The following is a 20192-nucleotide window of genomic DNA, read 5'->3' as shown; positions in this document are numbered from 1 at the left end:
CGTGCTTCATATCCTCGAGGCAAAGGTACTTCTTGCTCCGCGATTTCTTTGTGAGAAAGTTGTAGAAGAGACATATGTATCAACGCCGGTGACAAGCCAGATGTCCGATGACTGAGCTTACGTAGTAGCAGTCATCCTCGCGCGGAAGATGCATTCGCATGGTGGTCAACGCAGAGCGGTTCCAGTGATGTAGGAATCTGTCCCATCACAGAAAGAAAAACATAGTGATCAATTCCGCGTTATCATCATCTGTCATGATTTCTGCCATGATGCGTCTGTACATATCGTCCAACAGACGTGTTCCTTATGCAGATGTTCTAGCAACCACGGCGTCGAAAGGCATTGGTGTGGTATCCACATTGTTGGTGCCCTTGACATGCTCAGAGTGACAGAGGCAAGACGAGCACATTCAAACAGGCCGTCGGGTTTGTGAGCAAGGGCGTGGACGTGTATCGTTGAAGATATTGCACAGGCCTGACAAACTAGTGGAAATGCTAAGCTGGATGCCTTGTTTTGTGGATACACGACGAACATGTGGCGCGGTGTGCAGTGCGTCGTAGATGTCTTCCAGTGGTCGAGAAGAGATGAGAATACAGATGTTTTCCAATAATCTGATTACCCACAAGGACAGCCTGCCGGAAAGCAGATGAAGAATCAGCTGCCGGGTATTTGCGTGACCAGGTGCAACAAGCCCCTCCTGCGTGCATTCGAAGCAGAAGATTCTAGAGCCCCAATCTCAGTAAATCATTCGGCTATTGCATGGGCAAAGACCAACTTGCCTTTTCATGCTGTTCCGAGAAACCATAGGACGCGTGGAACATCTTTCCCAGCGCTTCCGAGCCAGGACTTGATGTCGGACAGAATGGCTTCCCGAGTACCTGGGAGACAACGCTTGGAGGTGTTCAATTCTAGAATTAGCTGCATACTTCATGTCATTGAAGGCGAGAACCTCTAGTATACGAGTCGTTGAATATCAGAAAATTCAGAGGAAGTCTAAGCTCTCCGCTTACCCGTATAGTGAATAGTCACGGTACAGCAAGCCACTCGAATTGTTACATGAGACAGCTCTGAATCACGGTATCCATTTCAATGGAGACGTCCTTGCCGAGTTGTGTCGCCTGTGCGAATGTCTTGGTTAGTCTCAGGCCACGATGCGGTCGAATCAACTCACAAAACTTCTTCAAATCAGAGTAAAATAAAGTCTACACACTCGAGCATCCGTTGCGCTATCTTTCCGTATATCGATAACATGAACGCGATATTGGCCCATTCCTTCTCTTCCTTGACCAAAGAATTGACCTCCATTACTTTCAAAAACAGACAGGACACAGCAACATCGGGGACCGTCTGATCGAGAATCATCTGTCGCCAAGTTGGGCGAAAGACGAGCGAACCTTAGACGTACAAACTCATGTACATCTGCAATACGGTCAGAAACGGAGTTGAACACAATCAGGGATTCAAGAATGATAAAGTGTAAATGGATCCTCAGGCTACATGATCGCTTCTTGGGTGTGTGGAGTGCCTCTGGTGGCCTCGGCGATACAGGTCGGTCGTTTGCTTCAGAAGCACTAGGGGCAGTAAGCAGTGAAGGGTCCGAACTTGAAGCCTACTACTACTAAGGAGGAGAGCCGCCGCAGGTTGAGTCATTGTTAGAAGACCAAGGGAAAGGAACCCTGATTGGCATGCTCCAGAACTTGTAAAAGAAGCCCGTGCACGGGGCCGTTTGCGAGAACCAGCTCCCATGTGTATGACAGAAGATGACTGTGATGTGCAATTGTTTCAATGTTCGTCGTGAAAGTACTGGACACGCTCGGACACGCTTATATAAAATGAACTTGAATGGGGGTATAGGTGGGAGTTAATAACGTTAACGTTGAAACGTCGACCAGCTGCGACTAGAACTACTCATTTTTGCCGTCGACTCGGACAAATCAAATATTCGACACACCGAGTTAACATCGCTCGTGTTTCGCCTTTATATTCCCAATCTTCGCAAGCTACGGTTGACCTTCGGACGGTTGGCGAGAGTCAGCGCCATCTCTTGGACTCGGAGTCGTTCTTATTTAAAATGATCAAGTCGCAACAACATTCATCAAGGTTCTGACGATGGTGGTCGCTAGACAGATCATTCCTCCATTCCTGTCCTTGCGAAAACAGTGGATGATGTTGAAAAGGAATTTGTTCGCATATGTGATGCATGTGATCATGATTTGCCACCACTGCATGATGAAGCATTGCCAAAATTGTGAGCAAACTACCTTCTCTGCAGGCCAGCCTTTCACGACAGTAGCCGGGGTCCCACATGCCTCACTACTTGAATCGTTTCTGAGACAGTTTGAATTCTGCAACGTGACCCACATACGAAGGATCCACCTGTGAGTCAAAGTTCAGTGAATGACATTAATGAAGACCCGCCTGACTTCATGTTCAGGGTCTGTGCTACGTAGGGTCTAAACACACAGACTCCTGCCACACACGTAGAATTCCTGCCTGATTGGGGGTGCGATTCTATTTACACAGTCAGCTATGGTCTTGTGAACCTGTTCATTTCGCCAGTCTTTCGAGAGCCGATCGCTAGTTTGTCTCTCACCATGTCTATACCTGAAAGTTTCACGCTGAAGAACTTATACGATCTCAATGGCTTGATCGCACTGGTGACCGGTGGCGGCACAGGCATCGGCCTTATGATTGCTCGTGGCCTCGCTGCCAATGGGGCCAAGGTGTATATCACTGGTCGACGAAAGGAAGTTCTCGACAAAGTAGTTTCGGAGTGGAATGGAACCAAAGGAGACGACATGGGATCTATGATAGCGTGAGATCCATTGTTTATGCGTTTCGTGCGGGCTGATCAAGCATCATCCATAGGCATGAGATGGATGTAACGAAGAAAGACAGTATTCAGGCTGGTGTAACGAGAATAGCTCAAGCGGATGGAAAGTTGCATATCCTCGTGAACAAGTATGACACCCACTCTCTTTATTGTTTTGTGACTCACCATGATCATGATTGAACGAAGTGCCGGCCAATCAGGTCCTCTCTCCTCTGAGTTGAATCGACCATCGCCGACTGCTCAAAAAGAGGCCGGACCACTCAGTGAATACCTCTTCAACAATGAATCGTTCGAGGAATGGAGCTCCCTTTATGCAATCAATACCTTTTCAATCTACTTTGTAACCGTTGCGTTTTTGGATTTGCTCGATAAGGGATCCAAGAATAACGATAAAGAGGGATTCTCTTCAAGCGTTATTAATATCACGAGTATGAGCGGACTCGTCAAGTTTGCACAGAGACATGTGAGCAAACTCAATTCCAATTTCTTGTATCATCGTTAACTTGGGTGCGAAAGTTCTGCTACAACAGCTCAAAAGCTGCTGGGTCTCACCTCACCAAGATGCTTTCGACGGAATTTGCTCTCAAAGGGATCAATGTTCGAGTGAACGCTATCGCGCCAGGCGTGTATGAAAGCGAGATGACATACGACACGATTTCAGGACAAGCGGCGACTGATGCGATCGGTATGCCGGTGGTGTCTATACCAGCGAAGAGGCCAGGAACGTGAGTGAGCTTAATTCATGAACCAGAATGTTCACTGACAGGAAAACGTAACAGTGCTGCTGAGATGGCAGGCACTGCCGTTTATCTCGCATCGCCTGCTGGAGCTTATATGAATGGGCAGGAACTTGTTATTGATGGCGGAACCTTGGCTGTGAATCCTGGCAGAGTGTAATATACATTTTCATCAAGGAAGCTATGTACTAATAACAATTAATACGTGAAGCAATGCATCCCCAATATGGCGAGTACTCACATGTCTAGCACCGGGCGGCCGTGTGTCCAGCATGACTTACTATGCGAACAAAGAAGGATGCATATTTAATACTTTTTGAAAAACTCGCCCTAAACACAAAGGTGGCAAAGGCACTCTTGATTGTCTAAAATGTCCACACATTATGATTGCATCGTGGTCGGGAGCGGCCATGCAGGTTGCTCGGCAGCCCTTGCCGCTGTTGAGGCAGGTTGTACCTCTGTCCTTATCGTCGAAAAAGCCCCACGCGATTGGGTTGGCGGTAACGGCTACTTCACAGCAGGTGCGCATAGAACAGTCCACGGGGGACTACAAGATCTCCTCCCAATCGTGCGCAATGTCACGCCAGAGCAGGCGTCCAAGATCGACGTGGATCCTTACACTGTCGAGGACTTTATTGGGGACATTAAGCGCCTTGGCCAAGATAAGCCAGACACTAAGCTGGTGAAGTCCATGGTGGAATCCTCGAGAGAAGCGGTTGAATGGCTCGCGCGGATGGTAGATATTCCGTTCATTCTGTCATTCCACCGCCAAGCATACGAGGTACATGGGAGGCAAAAGTTCTGGGGTGGTATGGCACTCAGTACTGAGGATGGCGGAAAGGGGTTAATAAAGGCCCATATGAAGGCACTAGAGAAGGCCGGAGTGGAGATTTGGTTCGAGTCTCCTGCCGTCAGGCTCAAGGTTGAAAAAGGAACAATAACGGGTCTTGTGGTTGAGATAGACGGCAAGGAATTGGATCTTTCAGCCTCTTCAGTAGTGCTGGCAGCAGGTGGTTACGAATCTAGCTCAGAGCTCCGGGCTAAACATCTTGGTTCTGAATGGGAAAAGGCACACGTAAGTTGCAACAGTTGCTCGAGGAACCTTACATAACAACTGAAATAACGTACAGGTCAGGGGCACTCCTTACAATACGGGTGACGGCTTTGCCATGGCCCAAGCTGTTGGTGCAAAACTTATTGGAGATTGGGCAGGATGTCACAGCACGTGTTGGGATGCAAATGCACCAGCAGATGCAGGCGACAGGGAGCTCAGCAATCAATTCACAAAGTCAGGTTATCCTCTGGGTATCATGGTTAATATCTATGGTCAACGTTTCGTCGACGAAGGGCAGGATTTCAGAAATTTCACATATGCCAAGTTTGGGCGACAAATCCTTCTCCAACCGGAAGGGTGTGCATTCCAAGTGTGGGGTGCAGACATGGTTCCATTTCTCCGGAAGGAGGAATATGGGGATGAGATCGTCGAGAAGATCTGTGCTGGGAATATGGAGGAGCTTGCAGACAAGCTACTTGAGAAAGGACTCAAGGATAAAGAGTGTTTTCTCAAGACAGTGCACGATTTCAACACGGCAGTCCAAAGTCATCGAGCTGAAAATCCAACTCTTAGATGGGACCCCGCGGTCAAAGATGGACTTTCGACTCAGTCTACCACGGTAGCGCTGCAACTTCCAAAATCAAACTGGGCACTGCCGATCAATCAGGGACCCTTCCTGGCGGTAAAAGTCGCGTGTGGTATCACTTTTACCTTCGGCGGACTCGCTATAGATCCGGACACCGCTGGCATACTGTCGAAAGAGACAGATGCGCCAATAAAAGGCCTTTTCTGCACGGGTGAAATGGTTGGTGGTTTGTTTTATGACAACTACCCCGGAGGTAGCGGACTGACTGCTGGGGCTGTGTTCGGACGTAAAGCGGGGGGGCAAGCAGCCAAGCTCGCTGGGAAATCAGTGAAATAAGAGGTACGGGAGGGTTTTAATGTGGCCTGAGGAAGACAGAAGGTGATATGAAAGTGCAAGAAAGTGCGGAACGGGTGCCATTAGCCAAAACGGACGAAAAAGGTTCAGGATGCCGCGAGAGGTGACAAGTGGTGTAGGACAAATGGCAGTGCAGCTAATGCAGGTGATGATGATGCTATTTAATGTCCCTCCACTGCGCCAGCCTAAACAGCTCACCTTCAACACCATATTTGTGAATAAAATGCTTGAAGATCCAAACGAATTGAAACGGTTCAGACTCGACAGTCACGTCACGTCAAAATAAACACCGTGACATGAAAGCACTTCCGGCATCCAACATTGAAACCCAAGTATGCCTCGCCGTCGACCGTCATCTGGTAAGAGTAATTCTCGCTCGAAGTCGCGGCCAGTGGATCGCAAGGATGGTAAAATAAAACGGTGGAATAAGGCTTCTGATATTGAGTTAGACGAAGAGGACCAATGTACGTTGTCATATCCCGAAAATGATTTCATGTTGAAAACTATCATCATCTTAGTTCATGCGTCCAGGGATAAGATTCTTTTGAATGAAGATGGGGATGTCGAGGATGAAGACGGGGATGAAGACGAAGTGTTTGCTCTTGAAGGGGTATCAGACGAGGATTCAGAGGAAGCTGAAGAGGACGAGGACGGACTTGCGCATGCTGAAGATGAAGACGATGAAGAAGATGCAGTTGTCGCCAGGAGAAAAACCAAGTTGAAGAAGGCGTCATCTCCAGACACCGGATCTGAGGAGGATGAGTCCTGGGGCCGAAGCAAGTCAGCGTATTACTCCTCTAATGCCGCCCAGATCGACTCAGGAGACGAGGAGGCGAATGAACTGGAGGAACAGGAAGCACGCAAACTTCAGCTGAAGGCTCGAGACGCTATTGACGAGGGCGATTTTGGATTGGGCGAAGGTCTTGAACCAGCATCCGACGCTGAGGTTGAGTACGTAGTATCATTCGTTTGTTATCCGTGGCTTACATTGTTTTCAGAGATTCATTAGAGGAACAATCACGGCCCCTAATCGACGCATCCTCAAATGACAAGACGACCATCTTGCAGCACCTGGAAAGAGAAAATCCAGAGGCTCTTGCCTTGGCCCGTGACTGGGATGATACGGCCCGTAATCTCATCGAAATACAAGCAAAAATCGCCGCGTGAGTTTTCATAACACTTCTTTCCAACATTCATGCTCAACATTTGTTTAGAGCATCGGAGAAAGAAACCGATGGAATTGAACTCGGACTCCTGCACGTATACTACCGTCAGTTCTCACCTCCTGCTTATTTTACTTGTGACGTATCCAAATTTCTGACCAACCAGTTCTTTTTTTACATTGCAGAGGCTCTCCTGACCTATGCCACTACCCTCGCATTTTATCTTCATCTTCGCTCCTCGGATAAATACGCAGGCCGTCCTCTACTCCTGAGACAGCACCCTGTCCTAAATCGCTTGCTCACTCTCAAACAATCACTCATCATGTTAGAAAATTTGGGCGTTGGCACTGATTCGCAGGAAGAAGAAGACGAAGAAGATGATGAAGATGCATACGACGAACCAGGATCTGACTTGTGGAGCATTCTAATGGCGAAGGGTCTCGAATCTAACGAACTTACAGATTTATTGATGGACGCCGAGAAAAAAACCGGAAAGGCGTCCAAGAAAGAGATGATAGAAGCTAACCCTCCCAAGAAAAAACGCAAGACTTCCGAAGATAAAAATGGACAGCCAATCTTCGACCTTGTCGAGCCAGACTTTGAGGTGGCCTCGACTTCCGCAAAGAAGAAGCGTTCGGCTCCCGCTGACACCGGTAGCACAGACGCATTTGGTGAATCCACGTTCCTACAACACGCTGACGCCACGGACAAACAGGCACGCAAGAAGAGCTTGCGTTTCCATGTGTCACGGATTGAAAGCGCTACTGCACGGCGCCAGAACGCTCGTGTCAATGCAGTGGGCGGTGATGATGACATTCCTTACCGCGAACGAAGGAAAGAAAAGGAACAGAGAATGGAGAAAGAGCGGCAGCGCAAGGCCGGAACATTGGGGATGGGCGGAGATGACCTGGATGGTGTGGATCCCGAAATTACTGATGCAAGCAACCGCGGCAAAAAGAGACGGAGAGATGTTGATGTTGAGGACGATGATGATAGCGACACGGCTGCAGTACATGGCTATTACGAGCTCGTAAAACGACAGGCCGCGGACAAGAAGAGCAAGAAAAAGATGGACTATGAGGAGGTTCGGGCGGCCGAGCGGTAAGCCCCAGTTTTCATATATCACGGGACTTTCTCATCTGATCCTCGTAGACTTGTCTCTGATCAACATGATGAAACATCTGGCCCGCGCTCGGTCACGCGAGCCATCATGAAAAATAAGGGACTAACGCCGCACAGGTCAAAGAGTGTACGCAATCCCCGTGTTAAAAAACGCCAAAAATACGAGCAAGCCAAAAAGAGGGTGTCATCACAACGTGCTGTTTACAAAGGTGGTATCGGCGATGCCTCAAAATATACAGGCGAGCAGTCTGGTATATCCAAAGTTATCAAGAGCGTCCGCCTGGGATAAAGGGTATCACTATCTGGAATATATCCTGCTACAGTACATCGTACTATTTAGACAACATGGTGAAACCAAATGGGAGGCTCGAATAACTACATAATCGAAAATGTGAGTCCATGGATGCAGGAAGGGCTGGGAGGGGAGTAAACAATAATCCGTATAAGGGCTTAGGAGACCGCAAGTAACCGATCTACAAGGGCGAAAATAATAAAGGGGTAAAAGCCTAGAATAACGCTTTAAATCGACATGTACTAGCGCATCATGCATGAGCCTATCGCCTCGGGAATTAAAGAAAAGGACTCACCGTATTTCCATGGTGCTTGCCATTGCCGTTGGTTAGCGCGTCGACGCTCATGATCTCTGCAGGGAAGGCACGAGAAGATGGGCTGATGGCGCTAGCCATTTCGTGGAAATTATTCGGACCCTTTTGCAGCGCAGCGTCATACTCGCGGCTGATCTCCTTTGCATGTTCCTTCGTCTCTTCATAAGCATAGCTATATTGTTCCAATGCCTTGATGCACTGAAATACTTCGGGACGGCCTAGCCGAGCAAGAAAATTTCCTGCGTTGATACAGCTGACATGCATGACCGCAGGGTCCAGTTTCTGAACGGAGTTAATTGATATAGTGGTACTTTTAAAGACAAGCGTACCAAGTAGCCATTTGAAGTAAGTACTCCAGCCTTGGAAAAAAATCAGCGGTGGTAATTCGCCAAGCCGCAGTCACTCACAAGCGCCGCGATGCGTAAGGATGCTTGCAGAGCTTCTTCCATGACTTTACGTTTTGCAGTCTCCACCTGATTGATACTACTTGGCGTAAAGGCGTCGTCGCGGATACCAAACTCATCCATCGCAAAGAAAAGGGCTACCCAGGTGACATGATACTGAGCATCGCTTGCACCTAAAGACTAGGTTAGCAGACTCAACACGATGACAAGATATCGACTACTGACATGCAGAGACCGCAGATACGAAATCCCAATTAGCCTCCAAGTTAGGTGGCACACCGACCTTGGACAAATGAGCATCTCTCCATTTGCTTAGATCCGAGATATAAGACAGGACGGAATCAAGGGGGATACCATCTTGATCTGTAGATGGCCTCCAGAGTTGGCGAGCAATTGTCCGTGAGATCCGAGCAAGGGCGTGTGCGGCTTGATAGTACCCCTGATAAAGCGTAAGTGCGCATCTAAAGATACCGTTTAGAGTTTACCAACCAAAAACTAAGCATGACGTGAGTATCATGAGCGTTCGCAGAACACGACCCTGAATCTCACCTCCAGTTGTTCTCTAGGGGATGGAGCCGTGGGGTCGGTGGTCTCCTGGGCATTCTGATCAGCAGTGTAGAAGTCAATGTCGTAGTCGTCGTCATCGCTACATGGGCGGATATTAGTGTTCGATGGAGAAAAAAATATTGCTAAACTTACAGCATAGGCTTCCGGCGGTAATAAAAAGAGGAGAACGCATCCGACAAACAAGCCATCCACCAAGCGAAAATCATGGTACCGCGCGCCTCGGGATCTTTGATAAGCACCATCACGGATTTGTGATTGATCTTCAAGTGATTTTCTGAGAATGAATCTTTTAGATGCAATCATTCTACTTACCTGTAATCCAAGTAAGTTACGTATTCCACTAGTGAGCCAGAACCCGTGGAAGCCTGCTCCCTGTCAGCCGCAGCAGTGAAAACAATTAGATCAATATTACCGTTGTCAAGTCGTGGGTCCTCTATTGCATAATGATGAGTAAACGCAAAATCGGCAAAATAAAATACGTACGACATTGCAAAGGTTCGATCAGCAACGAGATGACGACATGATTTGTGTTTGGTATGCGGTGCACTTTTAACGACTCAGCCAGCTCTCGGGTGCGGTTGATGAGCGCTTTCGCGAGCAGGCTTTGTCCACCATTTCTATCGCGATCTGCCACCAGAAGAGGATGTTCTGAGAATTTTGCACCCCAGGCAAGGACAGTTGCGATAAGGGCTGGGTGTAATGGTTCGTCCTGCTTTGCGATCACTGGCCTTTGTTGAGTTGCCTGAAGATTTAGCCGCGCGCGAAACTGTAAGGGGTTGAGAAGAGGAAGACGGGTATGGACTATCTGGAAATAAACTTCAACTAGGTCAAGGGCGAACCTGTCATGAGAAGCAAAACCGGACGGATCAGTAACAGCCTATTAGGAATGGATCGATACGGCAAATGAAAAGGAACTGTAAAGCCACTTCGAAGAGGCTCCTCAGTAACCATCATGGAACACGATAACACTTGACGTACACCGCGATAATTTCGATCGTTTACGTAATGTGAGAGGAAAAGGGGTAGACGCAACGTACTCTGCTCGGAAGGCTTCATCTTCAAGTTTGGATGCCATGTCTCCCCATGCGGCATAGCCTGATGATGACCGTGATTTGAACATAAATGTGGAATCGCTGACGTGACTAGATAAGTCAGCTAGGCGACGCGAATAGAATATAGTATCCACCTTTCCGGCGCAGCAAACAGGTGATGAAGAAGCGTTGGAGTAGTGGATTGCATGCTGAGACCACCATAACTTTGAATGCGCCCTGAATTCCATGGACCAAATGCGGCTTTGAACCAGGGGGGCGTGTTATGCTCAGAAATGGGTGATGAACTATCGGCAGATGTTAGACGAGGAATCGAAGAAAATCTATAGCTTCATACCCAGCAGATACAGGAGAGGTGCTGAATGACGGGCAGGTAAGGCAACGGCAGCGATGAAGATTATGCAGAGAAAGCGAAATTCGACAATCGAACATCAGAGATACGATGATAAGCGAGACGAGATAGGAGTGCCCGAAGCTAACCTTGAGCTTGTTGATATATTTCTCGGCCTCCGGGCGGCAGCGCTACGCTTCTTTTCGCTGGTCGCTTGTTGGACGAAATGGCTAGATAACGGGTCGGCTCGCGGCTTAACAAATCAATATAGAAAGATACTAACGTGCAAGGATAGTTCTTGGACAAGCAGTGCTGATGTTTATCTTCAGAACGTTGCAGTTAAGCATATAAGGAAAACGTAATCACCTGGCACTGAAATAATGAAGAATAAATGAGATAATTGTCAGCAGGGTTGCTCAAATATTACCCACCTTGTCTTCGCCAGGAAGTCTATTGCATTTGACCTTTCGGGACCTGTGGTGATGGGAGTGAATAAGAATAAGTCTGCAGACGCCGATCACCAGCATGCTGCGCAAACCTGCAGGCATCACACGCGGTGTTTTGCTTTCTTGGAGGCGGAAGGGTCTTGGCTAACTCATGGATCTGATTCTGAACAGATTGAGTTGGGAGAATGAGGCCTTGGGGAGGTGTGATGTTGTGAGAATTGAGAGTTAATGATCGATTCGAAACGAATTTACCTGGATGCGAGAAGGAGTGACCGTTATCATTGCGAACATGGTCACCGTTCTGCATATTATGATGGGGTGGTATAGACTGATATAATTAAGAGAAATAACAGGAGGACAAGGAGGAATCATTTGTATTGGGTCATCCGTGTACTTATAATACCATAAGTCATAATTCAGCCGTAATAGGGATATTGGCAGCGAAATCCCAAATTGATTTATTTTCCACTTTTGGAACTGAGTTTAGTTACAAATTCTGTTGATTCGGTAAGAAAGATTTCGTTTTTGGATAAGACAGATTATGACAAAGTAAAATACAAACTCCGATCAAGGAATTGCCGGCACCGAAGTCCAGACTCTCACGTCGGCTCCAAGTTTTCAGTCTTGTGCTCAAACCATGGTCAAAGTCGAGATCGTAGAAGAAAAAGACCCACAGTCTTCGGCCAACTCGCCCTATGCCTCATCCTCATCTTCACGTCATTCTTCTCAAGAATCAATCTCTTCAATCTCTTCTGAGCTCTCTGCAGAAGAAAATTTGTATGACCGCATAAGCGCACTGGTAGACATAGTCCCCCCAACTACCAGACACAACATCTCTACCAAGTTTTCAAATGCTGCATCATTCGTTAGGATCAGCGGAAAAGTCATTGGTAACATCGTCTGGATAGTCACCACTTCAGCCCTCCTCGTAGGGCTCCCCCTTGCGCTGAGTTTGGAAGATGAGGCAAAGATAGTAGCGCAGGAACGCGAAATGATTGCGCAACAGCAAGGTGCACAGCAGGTAAGTGTTATTATATTCTTCTATCACTTTGATATGGCTTGTTTACTGATTCTTAATGCTTATAGATGCTTTCGCCAGGATCAGCTTACCCACCGCCACCGGGCTCAAATCAGGCACCTCAAAAGGGCATCGTTCCGCCCGGCTTCTGATCGAAAGCCAGCCTGTTTTCAAGCTGTTCTTTCACCTTGTCAGCAGTTACAAGTACTCAGATACTTTATGCACACGTGTACCTTATACATAATTCTCTCGCGTTCCGCAGTATCCGCGTCGTCGGCAGAAACCACATCGTGTGTCGCAGCGAATTGTTATCCACGTGTTATTCGATCATGCTATAATAAAACTCTACTCAGTTCATTAAGCAGTTCACGCCCATATGTTCTTGTTTCGCCCGAGTCGGGTGGCATTTGAGCGACTTCTTAGCCTGGGCTGGGAATAGGTTCACAGGTTCACTTGAGCTAACGCATCCTAGCAACGCTTTCATGAAATCATTTATTGCTCCAGTATGGAACAATAAGCAACGCCCATGAAGATCCGATATGACTCTATATATCCTACGGTATGATGCAACGGTCCACGAATCGCGAGCGTCGGAAATGACATTCGCCTAGCTCGACCGCGCAGGGAAAACCACCGGTCGCACGAAGTTCTCTCTAAGGCAAAGGGAAAGTTAGCTCCTCGGGCAATGTGTAGTCGACCAGATACGTACGCCGAACGGTACCTTCGTAGGTACGTGATCGCATGGTTCTCGATCTCGTCAGGAGTCACGCCTACAGTTTCCCAATCGCCTGGAACGTCTACGTCGTCTATATAGCGCCTCTCGACTTCATCAGGACTAATGAGCGGCCACCACGGTGCCTGAGCAACCTTGGCAAGGGCCAACGCAATAGACTTCGGTAGCACGGGTGCACTCGACGGCGGTGTATATGTCAAGGAAGATACCATGTCTAACAGGTACTCCGTCGTCAACGTCCTTGGTCCAGGAAGGGAAATAGTGCCGGGAATTTGAGGGATCGTCATCAAATTGGTTAAAGCTTGAGCGACATCCATAACCTGTCAACCCACGATCAGTTTGAGAAGGAAGATCATGACCATGGCAGGGTCGAGATTTACGTGAACTGGTCGAATTTTAGTTTCTCCGTGGTTGAGCTTCCACCAGATAGGCCAACCTTGACACATTTGCCTGATCAACGGATGAACGATAAAGCGGAACTTCGAACCCACTAGCCATATTATTCAAGAACTTGTCCTCGCAACCATACATTTGGCCAGGGCGGACAATAGTGGCAGCGGGGAACGCATCCCTGACCCGTTCTTCGCCCTCAGCTTTGGTTCGGTAGAAATGCGACGGGGAAGACGTGGAAGCATTCAGATGAGAAACATGTACTAGGCGTGGTACTCCTGCTTGTGCCGCGATTTTTGCAATCCTCTCCGCCCCGCTAACATGAACGTCAGAGTATTTAAAGTTCCTGGGATGATTAGAGTGGAGTGAGTGCGTAGGTTAACACATAATATTAAATTCAAAATGTACTTTGTTTCATATTGTCGGCCGACAAGGTTGTAAACAATGTCGGAATGCCTTAAACACTCGGCAATTTGTTCGTCATTCCGGATATCCCATTCCTGAAATGAATTTGAGATGGTTGCGATTGGGGCATGGAAGCAGATGCGACGCTACCATGGAGACTATCTGGCCAAGGTCGCCCATTGGTTTGAGGTGCCTCTTCTCGTCCTCCTCGCGGTAAGGCACGATGACCTGTGTACCCATTCGAGCTGTAAAGTGGAGTGTTAGTAGACGCCAAAACCTTGAGGTGATCCAAATTAAGCTTACCAAGTTTCGAGACGAGATAACGTCCGAGAAATCCAGTGCAGCCAAAGACGGTGACAACATGGCCGCTCACTGCGCTGTAACCAGGTGTCCCGGACGAAATAATTGGTTTACGGCCAGGAAGCGTCACCAAGTCATGCAAAGTACGCTGCAAAGTCAACTCAGTCACTACAGGTCAATAAGAACACTTTGAAGGTACACTGACCTTCCCGCGTGATACAGCTACGCGCTGAACGCGTAGAACATGGGATGCTGATAGCATAGCTGTCGCCGACGATGGAAATAGCAGACTGAGCTGCAAGGTAGCGGCGGAGGAAAGCTAACCGGAATTTTCCGGTCGTGTGATTTGTGGACGGTCAACCCGATATGTAACTCGATTAAGTCCACATAACTTTGACATCACTTAACGCGAAAGCCCGCATCTTATCTCATCATCAATGGTCCAGGGCAAAACAAAGGGTCTTCATAGCAAGGCTTCATCGTCAAGACAAGCTGCCAAGGCCGCTGCTAACCCGAAAAAAGGGAAACGGTACATCCCACCCAAAAAGACCGCTCTGGTCAAGCAGGCTTCCATGAGGCAGGTAAGCCTTCGTCTTCTAATGAATTACGAGTTTCATTGACCATTGCACTGGATATGTAGTCACTGACGGCCAAGATAAACAAATCCATCGAACAGCAAATGGTATCTGCTGCATCAGCCGGCAAACTCTCGATCATGAAAAACACCCTCGATGCGTATGACTGATAGTCCCGTATACGTATAATTCGAATTTACCCATATTCTGCGCAGCGAACCACCCAAGATGACTCCGAGTGGAAAAGCCTCCAAGTCTTGACAGTTCGTGTGCTGTTGCTGGTGTGACGGGTGCGTTGCCCACAAATATTTTACAAGCTGTACTTACAGACCCCAAAAATAATCCAGGTGTGATTTTACGGATTTGACCCTCGAGTATTCCGTCGGGACGATAAGCCTCCGCATGGCCAATCGACATACGCAGTTCGCATGTCATTTGAGTGACCGGATATCAAGCAGCGCCACAGAGAAGGTTGATGAACGACGGTATATTATAAATGACTATAGCATGCTTGAACAATTGCAAGATATAAACAATTGCAAAATATAACGATCAAGCAATAGTACACAGACAACTTAATGTCTCTGCATTGCAAATGAGCTAGGTAAAACAGCAGAGTCCAAGAAGAGCTAGTGGATGCAGGAGAGATGTATCAAATGCGAGGTATGGCATGCAACTACGAGTATGTACCGAGTGTGAATGCAGACACGAATGGGACCCTACGAGAGACATGTAAAATGTTGATGCGATCGTGCAATGTCGGGTGAATGCGAAGCATGAGAAAATGATTAAATGCATGTAGAACGCTGGTGAGAGGTAAGGCAAGAAAAAAATTGCACGTGGATGTGGGATGATGATCCACGCGTGCGGAGTGAAGGAACCATCGAGGGACGTCCGACATTATCTCCAGTTACGGTCAAACGGCACTCCACTTCCGATTTGGAAGAGTATGCATTTGATCTCGTGGAGGGCATCTCGCTGCGTCTGAGACAGGAGATTAGGACGAGAGTCGACAAAGCCTATGACTTTGTTGATGGAATCCTCGGCTTCTGCGATATTAACAATAGTTTCGCCCGCTGTAATAGGCGGTGCGGGTTGGTATACAACAGCCGGTTCGGTATATTGGGAGCTTGGATCTGAGTGCGTGAGTTGTACCCCTTGCTGCGGGTCTGTAACCTGAAGGTGCTGCTGCACAGGATTCGACAGTGCGGATAAATTCATTTCCGCTGCGACCGAGTCTGGCTGCCGTTCCTCGTGGCGTTGGTGCACAAAGGACTGGTGAGATATGGGTTCATGAGCATTGCCCGGTGGCACCGAAGAAAGTGGCGTATTGGGAGCGGTTAGATGATCCGTTTGTATAGCCCACATGCGTGGTAGGGGGAGAGTAGGTCCTAGTGGTGCTTGGGACAAAGAAGGCCCAGTGTCGCTTTGTGATTGCAGAGGGTGTGGAACTTCTGGCTCATCTTCTGATTCCATGTCATCATCGCCATCAGCCATCGTAGAATGCTCTTCGGAATCGTGTCCATGCGCAACCTCAGAGCGACCCTCGAATGCGGGATTAAGGGGTGAAAGCACTGTATCTGTGGCGCCACGCCTGTGCTCTTGGGCACCCGCGAGGCCACGAGAAGCCCGCAGAATCTTCTCGTGACCTTGCCAGACACCCTTGCGAATGTTATGGCGATGCTTGAAGTTCTCGACCCATCCTGAACTAGCTTTGAATCTCTCGTCAGGGATCTGCAAATTGCGAGCAGTTTCCTTAGCCTTTGTGCGAATGAGGTTATCGGAGAGTAATGTGTTTTGTTGCTGCTGCTTCATTTGAAGTAGCCACTCGACGAGCGCCTCTTCGACCTCAGGGAATTTTGAAGGCCTGAATACAAGTGAGATTTACGAAAGAATGGACAAAGGGGATCGTTACCTATGCTTGGCCACACGCATGTCTTCATCCTCTGGGACATTCATCCATTTTGTTTTATTTTTCAGGATCTTGCTGATGGTGCTCCGCTCAACACCATACCGTGCTGCGATATCTTCCTGCCGTGCATTGGGGTTGTCTTGGTGGTAAATGCAGATGGCCTTACGGTCAACGTTAAAAAGACGTTGCTTTCGTTGCTTGGCACGTGGAATGACAGCGCCTGGAGGTGAAGGAAGGGGAAAGGCTGGGAAGGTCTGAGAGTTGGGGGCGGAGGTAGCGGATGAGATAGATGTGAGTGCAGATGCAACGCTTAATGCGGGCGAAGCAGAGCGTGGATTAGAGGTAGAGTAGGATGATGTGGAACGTGAATGCTGGTGATACATGGGAAACGGGGAATAGGGTGATGCTGACACAGGCGTGCTCAGGTACCGAGGTGATTGCAAGGGCATACCACCCGAACCCATTGTGAAAGACACTCTGTCAGGTAGTTGGTAGCGATTTGGGTCGCTACTGCTTGCAGGCGTCTGAGGGCGCGAAACGGCACTCCCTGGAGACATGTAGTAGGAAGACTAGTAAAGGAGGCGATGAGCCAGGTGAGATGATGAGAAAAGCACGAGCTATGACGTACCTCGTCGGCCCCGTGTAAATCAGACTGTCCGTTTGATGGTGCAGGTGGTCTGTCTCTTCTGAGACCAATGTGAAGGGTGGACTGTGCGCGTGTCTGCCGGCGCGTGAGCCTGGAAGGGCCGATGCTACCCGAAATTTGAGGAGAGAGAGCGATTGTCGCGGAGTGATTTCCATCATCTTCGGGACGCATGTTGGATGGTTGGGAATAATTGGAATAAGAGTCGTTGGGCTGCACTTGCCCATACGATGTGGATGTAGAAGCATAATCTCCGTGATCTGGAGGACGATCCACCGCGGAATAGATGGATGATAGCTGGGTGGAACTCGTAGAAGAGTTTGAAGTAGACCTCTGCCCAGATAACCAGGCGGAAGACGCGTTTACAGGATTATCATCCTCATGTGAGCGTGTGCCAGGTGTGCTGGATGATGGGTAGACGAGTGAATTAGTATACTGCGCTACGTTTTCCATCGATGCTTAAGCACACATCTGCTAGAAAAAAAACAGCCGCTGTGAGTGAAAAGGAAGAAAGATTGGGTCGTTGGTGAAAGGTTAAGCCTTTTTATGTAGCCGGAAGGAAAGTAGAAAATTGAACCGGCAGATCAGGACTTCGACTTGGATCGAAGCCACAAGCCTTGAACTGGCATGACGCCTGTCCAACACCTGTCGGCCCTTGATTCCTTTTTCGATACCCCTTGGTAGCCTTGTGTTTTCTTATGGTTTTTGTCAGCTGCTTCGTTTGTTACACTCCGTCAGATGCAAGCTATCTTTCAAAAACACGTTGAAATCGTCCACAATGTCCTAACTTGGGTCCTCAACATAATCCATCATCATCGCCATGCAAACCCGACTTTACGGATCCGGGAGGCAACCACGCCTCCGCCTCTTGTCTTTTTAGCTGTGCACAAGTTTATCTGTGCACCTCTTTTAGTCAGTTCTGACTTACTACTGCTTCTTGTTCTTTGCTTAAAACCAGATCTCATGACGTCGGTCACTTCGGTGACAATTCACATTCCAGGCTCCTCGAGATGAAATATGCCTTTTTGCGCCTGATATACCCTGTGGGCTTAGTCTCAGATCCTACTACGTCTTTATACCTGTGCTTTCAATCCGTCAACGCGTTTTCCTGCAGGCTTCTGAGTTAGCGATGCCTCGTTGGTCCCCTTTCGTGCTCTCAAACTATGTTATCCTCAGCGCTTGCTGAATTATGATTCACACAAACAGGTTCGGATCTCCCATGGTCACACTGCATTGCCAGCATGTTTATGTTTCGCCATGGATACAACCATTAAAGTATGTTCATGCCTCTTGTTCCGCGCCGTTAACTCGAAAGAAAAATAGCTTTGGATCCTTTTAAAGCGACGCAATCGCCACCCTCGGAAATGAATCACCTCATGTTTTCTATCCATGAATGATCGTGGAATTGGAACCTTATGGGGCGGCCATTTATCATTGGAGCGAACTATCAGCATCTTCTGATGCGATCGTCTGGTGGCGGGGTGTTCTAGACAGGGGGCGATTCTCTTGGAGTGCCCTTGACACTAGCCGCTAAAGTCTCGGTAATGAACTTTATCGCTGAACTCTACATCTGTTTGACATCCCCCCCTGTCATCTACGTTCAATACCAAGGAAGCAACTCCCAGCGGCTTTCACCCGCTTGACCAAGCCCAGATGTGGATACCAGTCGTGTTATTGGATTCCTGTGGACCCTTTACTCTGATAACGCTACAGATTTAAGTCACGTTGGATCTTCCATCTTCTTCATTAATGCTATTCGCGTTACCAGTAATTCCAGAATGGGGTATCTTCATGTTCGGTGCATCTATACTGTCCACAGCGCTTTGCGTTGTGGGTACTGTCCCACAGTGGTCCTGATCGCCAGTATAGCGGATCCTGCCTGGTGTTTAGGTCATTTTGTTGCCGTCTTATGATCACAATGAGACCAACATGTCAAAGAAGTATTTGCAGTGCCCTTTTGAACCCGATGTAGGCACTTTCTCACATTGCCAAGTCGAATTTCCACTGTAAACTAGGGCAAAGCGCAGATACCAATCAGGCACACTACTGAATAGCTCTGGTGCCTCTAAGCTCCATTGGACACGGGTATGTATGCTTCCCCTGATCAATGAAACTTCCATTATGATGTGCATGTTCATGACAAAATCCTGACTCGAAATGACTGCGTGGATCAAATATATCCTCCTCGTGTTTCTGCCACACGTTTCTAGCCTACGACATTTGCGGAGCTGCGGTGGGGCAAATCTTACAAGTCAGTGGAGAGTCTGGACTTGAAGATTGATGAGAAGTCCTTGGGCGTTAAGGCTCAGTCCGGTCTATCATATATACTGAAAAGCTGTGTCTCTATCAATATTTTATCCGAAGGTAATCTTATGTTATTCCTGTCTGTACACTGGCATGCACGATGAGTACTGAGTTAGAGTGCCTGCAGGTATATTGTCATAATACTTTCTGTAGGCCCGATTTAATATAGTCAGTCTATGTATACTAGTACTGTCGCAAAAAATCTGAACGCCTGAACGGCCCGATACTATCGTACGGTTATGTCGGATCGTTGGTTTCCGGGACCCTGAAAGCTGAAACATGATTTTGGCAACTTGAAGGACTCATCATTGCGACCAGATCAGAAACCACCAACGAAAGAAAACTTCTTCGTCTTGTACTAGATATTGATAGCGATCTAAAGGTCACATTGGATAGCGGCTGTAGCAGTCGGACATATTATCATGCAACAGACGATTGGGTGCGAGCATAAACAACAGTAACTTAAAAAAGCGCCAGGTACGGGAACGGCAACACGACCGGCCGTCGGTGTTCACAAGCAAACACTGGCATCCACGAGAGAGGACGCTAAGGTCTCCGTAATGGCCCTGGTAAAGCGTAAGTTGTCGGACCCGAGCTGGCCACACTGTGACAAATTGGTTGAATATTTGACGTAGATGACCATCGGGCATGATACCTGTGT

At 48.1% G+C, this 20192-nt stretch overlaps 8 protein-coding genes across 8 annotated transcripts; 5 read left to right on the top strand and 3 right to left on the bottom strand.

Annotated features, from left to right (window-relative positions):
- Positions 1-38: 38 nt before the first annotated feature.
- On the bottom strand, positions 39-963 carry HD556DRAFT_81453 (uncharacterized protein). Its single transcript, XM_041311715.1, has 2 exons — positions 780-963; positions 39-722 (listed from the first exon to the last, which is right to left on the bottom strand). Exons 1-2 carry the CDS (start codon positions 929-931, stop codon positions 410-412), a joined length of 465 nt encoding a protein of 154 aa, XP_041153465.1. The 5' UTR covers positions 932-963; the 3' UTR covers positions 39-409.
- Positions 964-2594: 1631 nt separating this feature from the next.
- HD556DRAFT_1249007 (uncharacterized protein) lies at positions 2595-3730 on the top strand (the record flags this gene model as incomplete). The annotated part of the gene is made up of 5 exons (XM_041298808.1): positions 2595-2815; positions 2869-2961; positions 3020-3296; positions 3350-3558; positions 3613-3730. The coding sequence occupies 5 exons, from the start codon at positions 2595-2597 to the stop codon at positions 3728-3730; spliced, it is 918 nt and encodes a 305-aa protein (XP_041153464.1).
- A 210-nt stretch (positions 3731-3940) lies between these two features.
- On the top strand, positions 3941-5546 carry HD556DRAFT_1450184 (FAD binding domain-containing protein; the record flags this gene model as incomplete). The annotated part of the gene is made up of 2 exons (XM_041307724.1): positions 3941-4645; positions 4701-5546. The coding sequence occupies 2 exons, from the start codon at positions 3941-3943 to the stop codon at positions 5544-5546; spliced, it is 1551 nt and encodes a 516-aa protein (XP_041153463.1).
- Positions 5547-5722: 176 nt separating this feature from the next.
- On the top strand, positions 5723-8278 carry HD556DRAFT_81355 (Sas10 C-terminal domain-containing protein). Its single transcript, XM_041311711.1, has 5 exons — positions 5723-6028; positions 6083-6515; positions 6563-6727; positions 6779-7828; positions 7880-8278. The coding sequence occupies exons 1-5, from the start codon at positions 5899-5901 to the stop codon at positions 8136-8138; spliced, it is 2037 nt and encodes a 678-aa protein (XP_041153462.1). The 5' UTR covers positions 5723-5898; the 3' UTR covers positions 8139-8278.
- A 140-nt stretch (positions 8279-8418) lies between these two features.
- On the bottom strand, positions 8419-11558 carry HD556DRAFT_1434916 (uncharacterized protein; the record flags this gene model as incomplete). The annotated part of the gene is made up of 15 exons (XM_041305373.1): positions 8419-8736; positions 8862-9031; positions 9084-9297; positions 9408-9504; positions 9558-9685; positions 9738-9797; positions 9821-9858; positions 9909-10264; positions 10463-10558; positions 10612-10761; positions 10916-11035; positions 11089-11117; positions 11237-11279; positions 11344-11443; positions 11504-11558. The coding sequence occupies 15 exons, from the start codon at positions 11556-11558 to the stop codon at positions 8419-8421; spliced, it is 1974 nt and encodes a 657-aa protein (XP_041153461.1).
- A 68-nt stretch (positions 11559-11626) lies between these two features.
- On the top strand, positions 11627-12626 carry HD556DRAFT_1418339 (mitochondrial import translocase subunit Tom22). Its single transcript, XM_041304414.1, has 2 exons — positions 11627-12272; positions 12338-12626. The coding sequence occupies exons 1-2, from the start codon at positions 11889-11891 to the stop codon at positions 12419-12421; spliced, it is 468 nt and encodes a 155-aa protein (XP_041153460.1). The 5' UTR covers positions 11627-11888; the 3' UTR covers positions 12422-12626.
- A 37-nt stretch (positions 12627-12663) lies between these two features.
- HD556DRAFT_1455909 (39kDa subunit of Ndufa9, NADH ubiquinone oxidoreductase) lies at positions 12664-14359 on the bottom strand (the record flags this gene model as incomplete). Its single annotated transcript, XM_041308125.1, has 8 exons — positions 12664-12922; positions 12979-13322; positions 13383-13438; positions 13494-13738; positions 13801-13892; positions 13948-14042; positions 14101-14245; positions 14303-14359. The coding sequence occupies 8 exons, from the start codon at positions 14357-14359 to the stop codon at positions 12877-12879; spliced, it is 1080 nt and encodes a 359-aa protein (XP_041153459.1). The 3' UTR covers positions 12664-12876.
- Positions 14360-14412: 53 nt separating this feature from the next.
- Positions 14413-15236, top strand: HD556DRAFT_81006 (uncharacterized protein). Its single transcript, XM_041311696.1, has 3 exons — positions 14413-14678; positions 14738-14962; positions 15020-15236. Exons 1-2 carry the CDS (start codon positions 14535-14537, stop codon positions 14840-14842), a joined length of 249 nt encoding a protein of 82 aa, XP_041153458.1. The 5' UTR covers positions 14413-14534; the 3' UTR covers positions 14843-14962; positions 15020-15236.
- Positions 15237-20192: the final 4956 nt, after the last annotated feature.

The sequence above is a fragment of the Suillus plorans genome (genome assembly GCF_016647745.1).
Source record: "Suillus plorans strain S12 chromosome Unknown HD556scaffold_100, whole genome shotgun sequence".
Lineage (NCBI taxonomy): Eukaryota > Fungi > Basidiomycota > Agaricomycetes > Boletales > Suillaceae > Suillus > Suillus plorans.
This window is presented reverse-complemented; position numbering and strand designations above follow the sequence as displayed.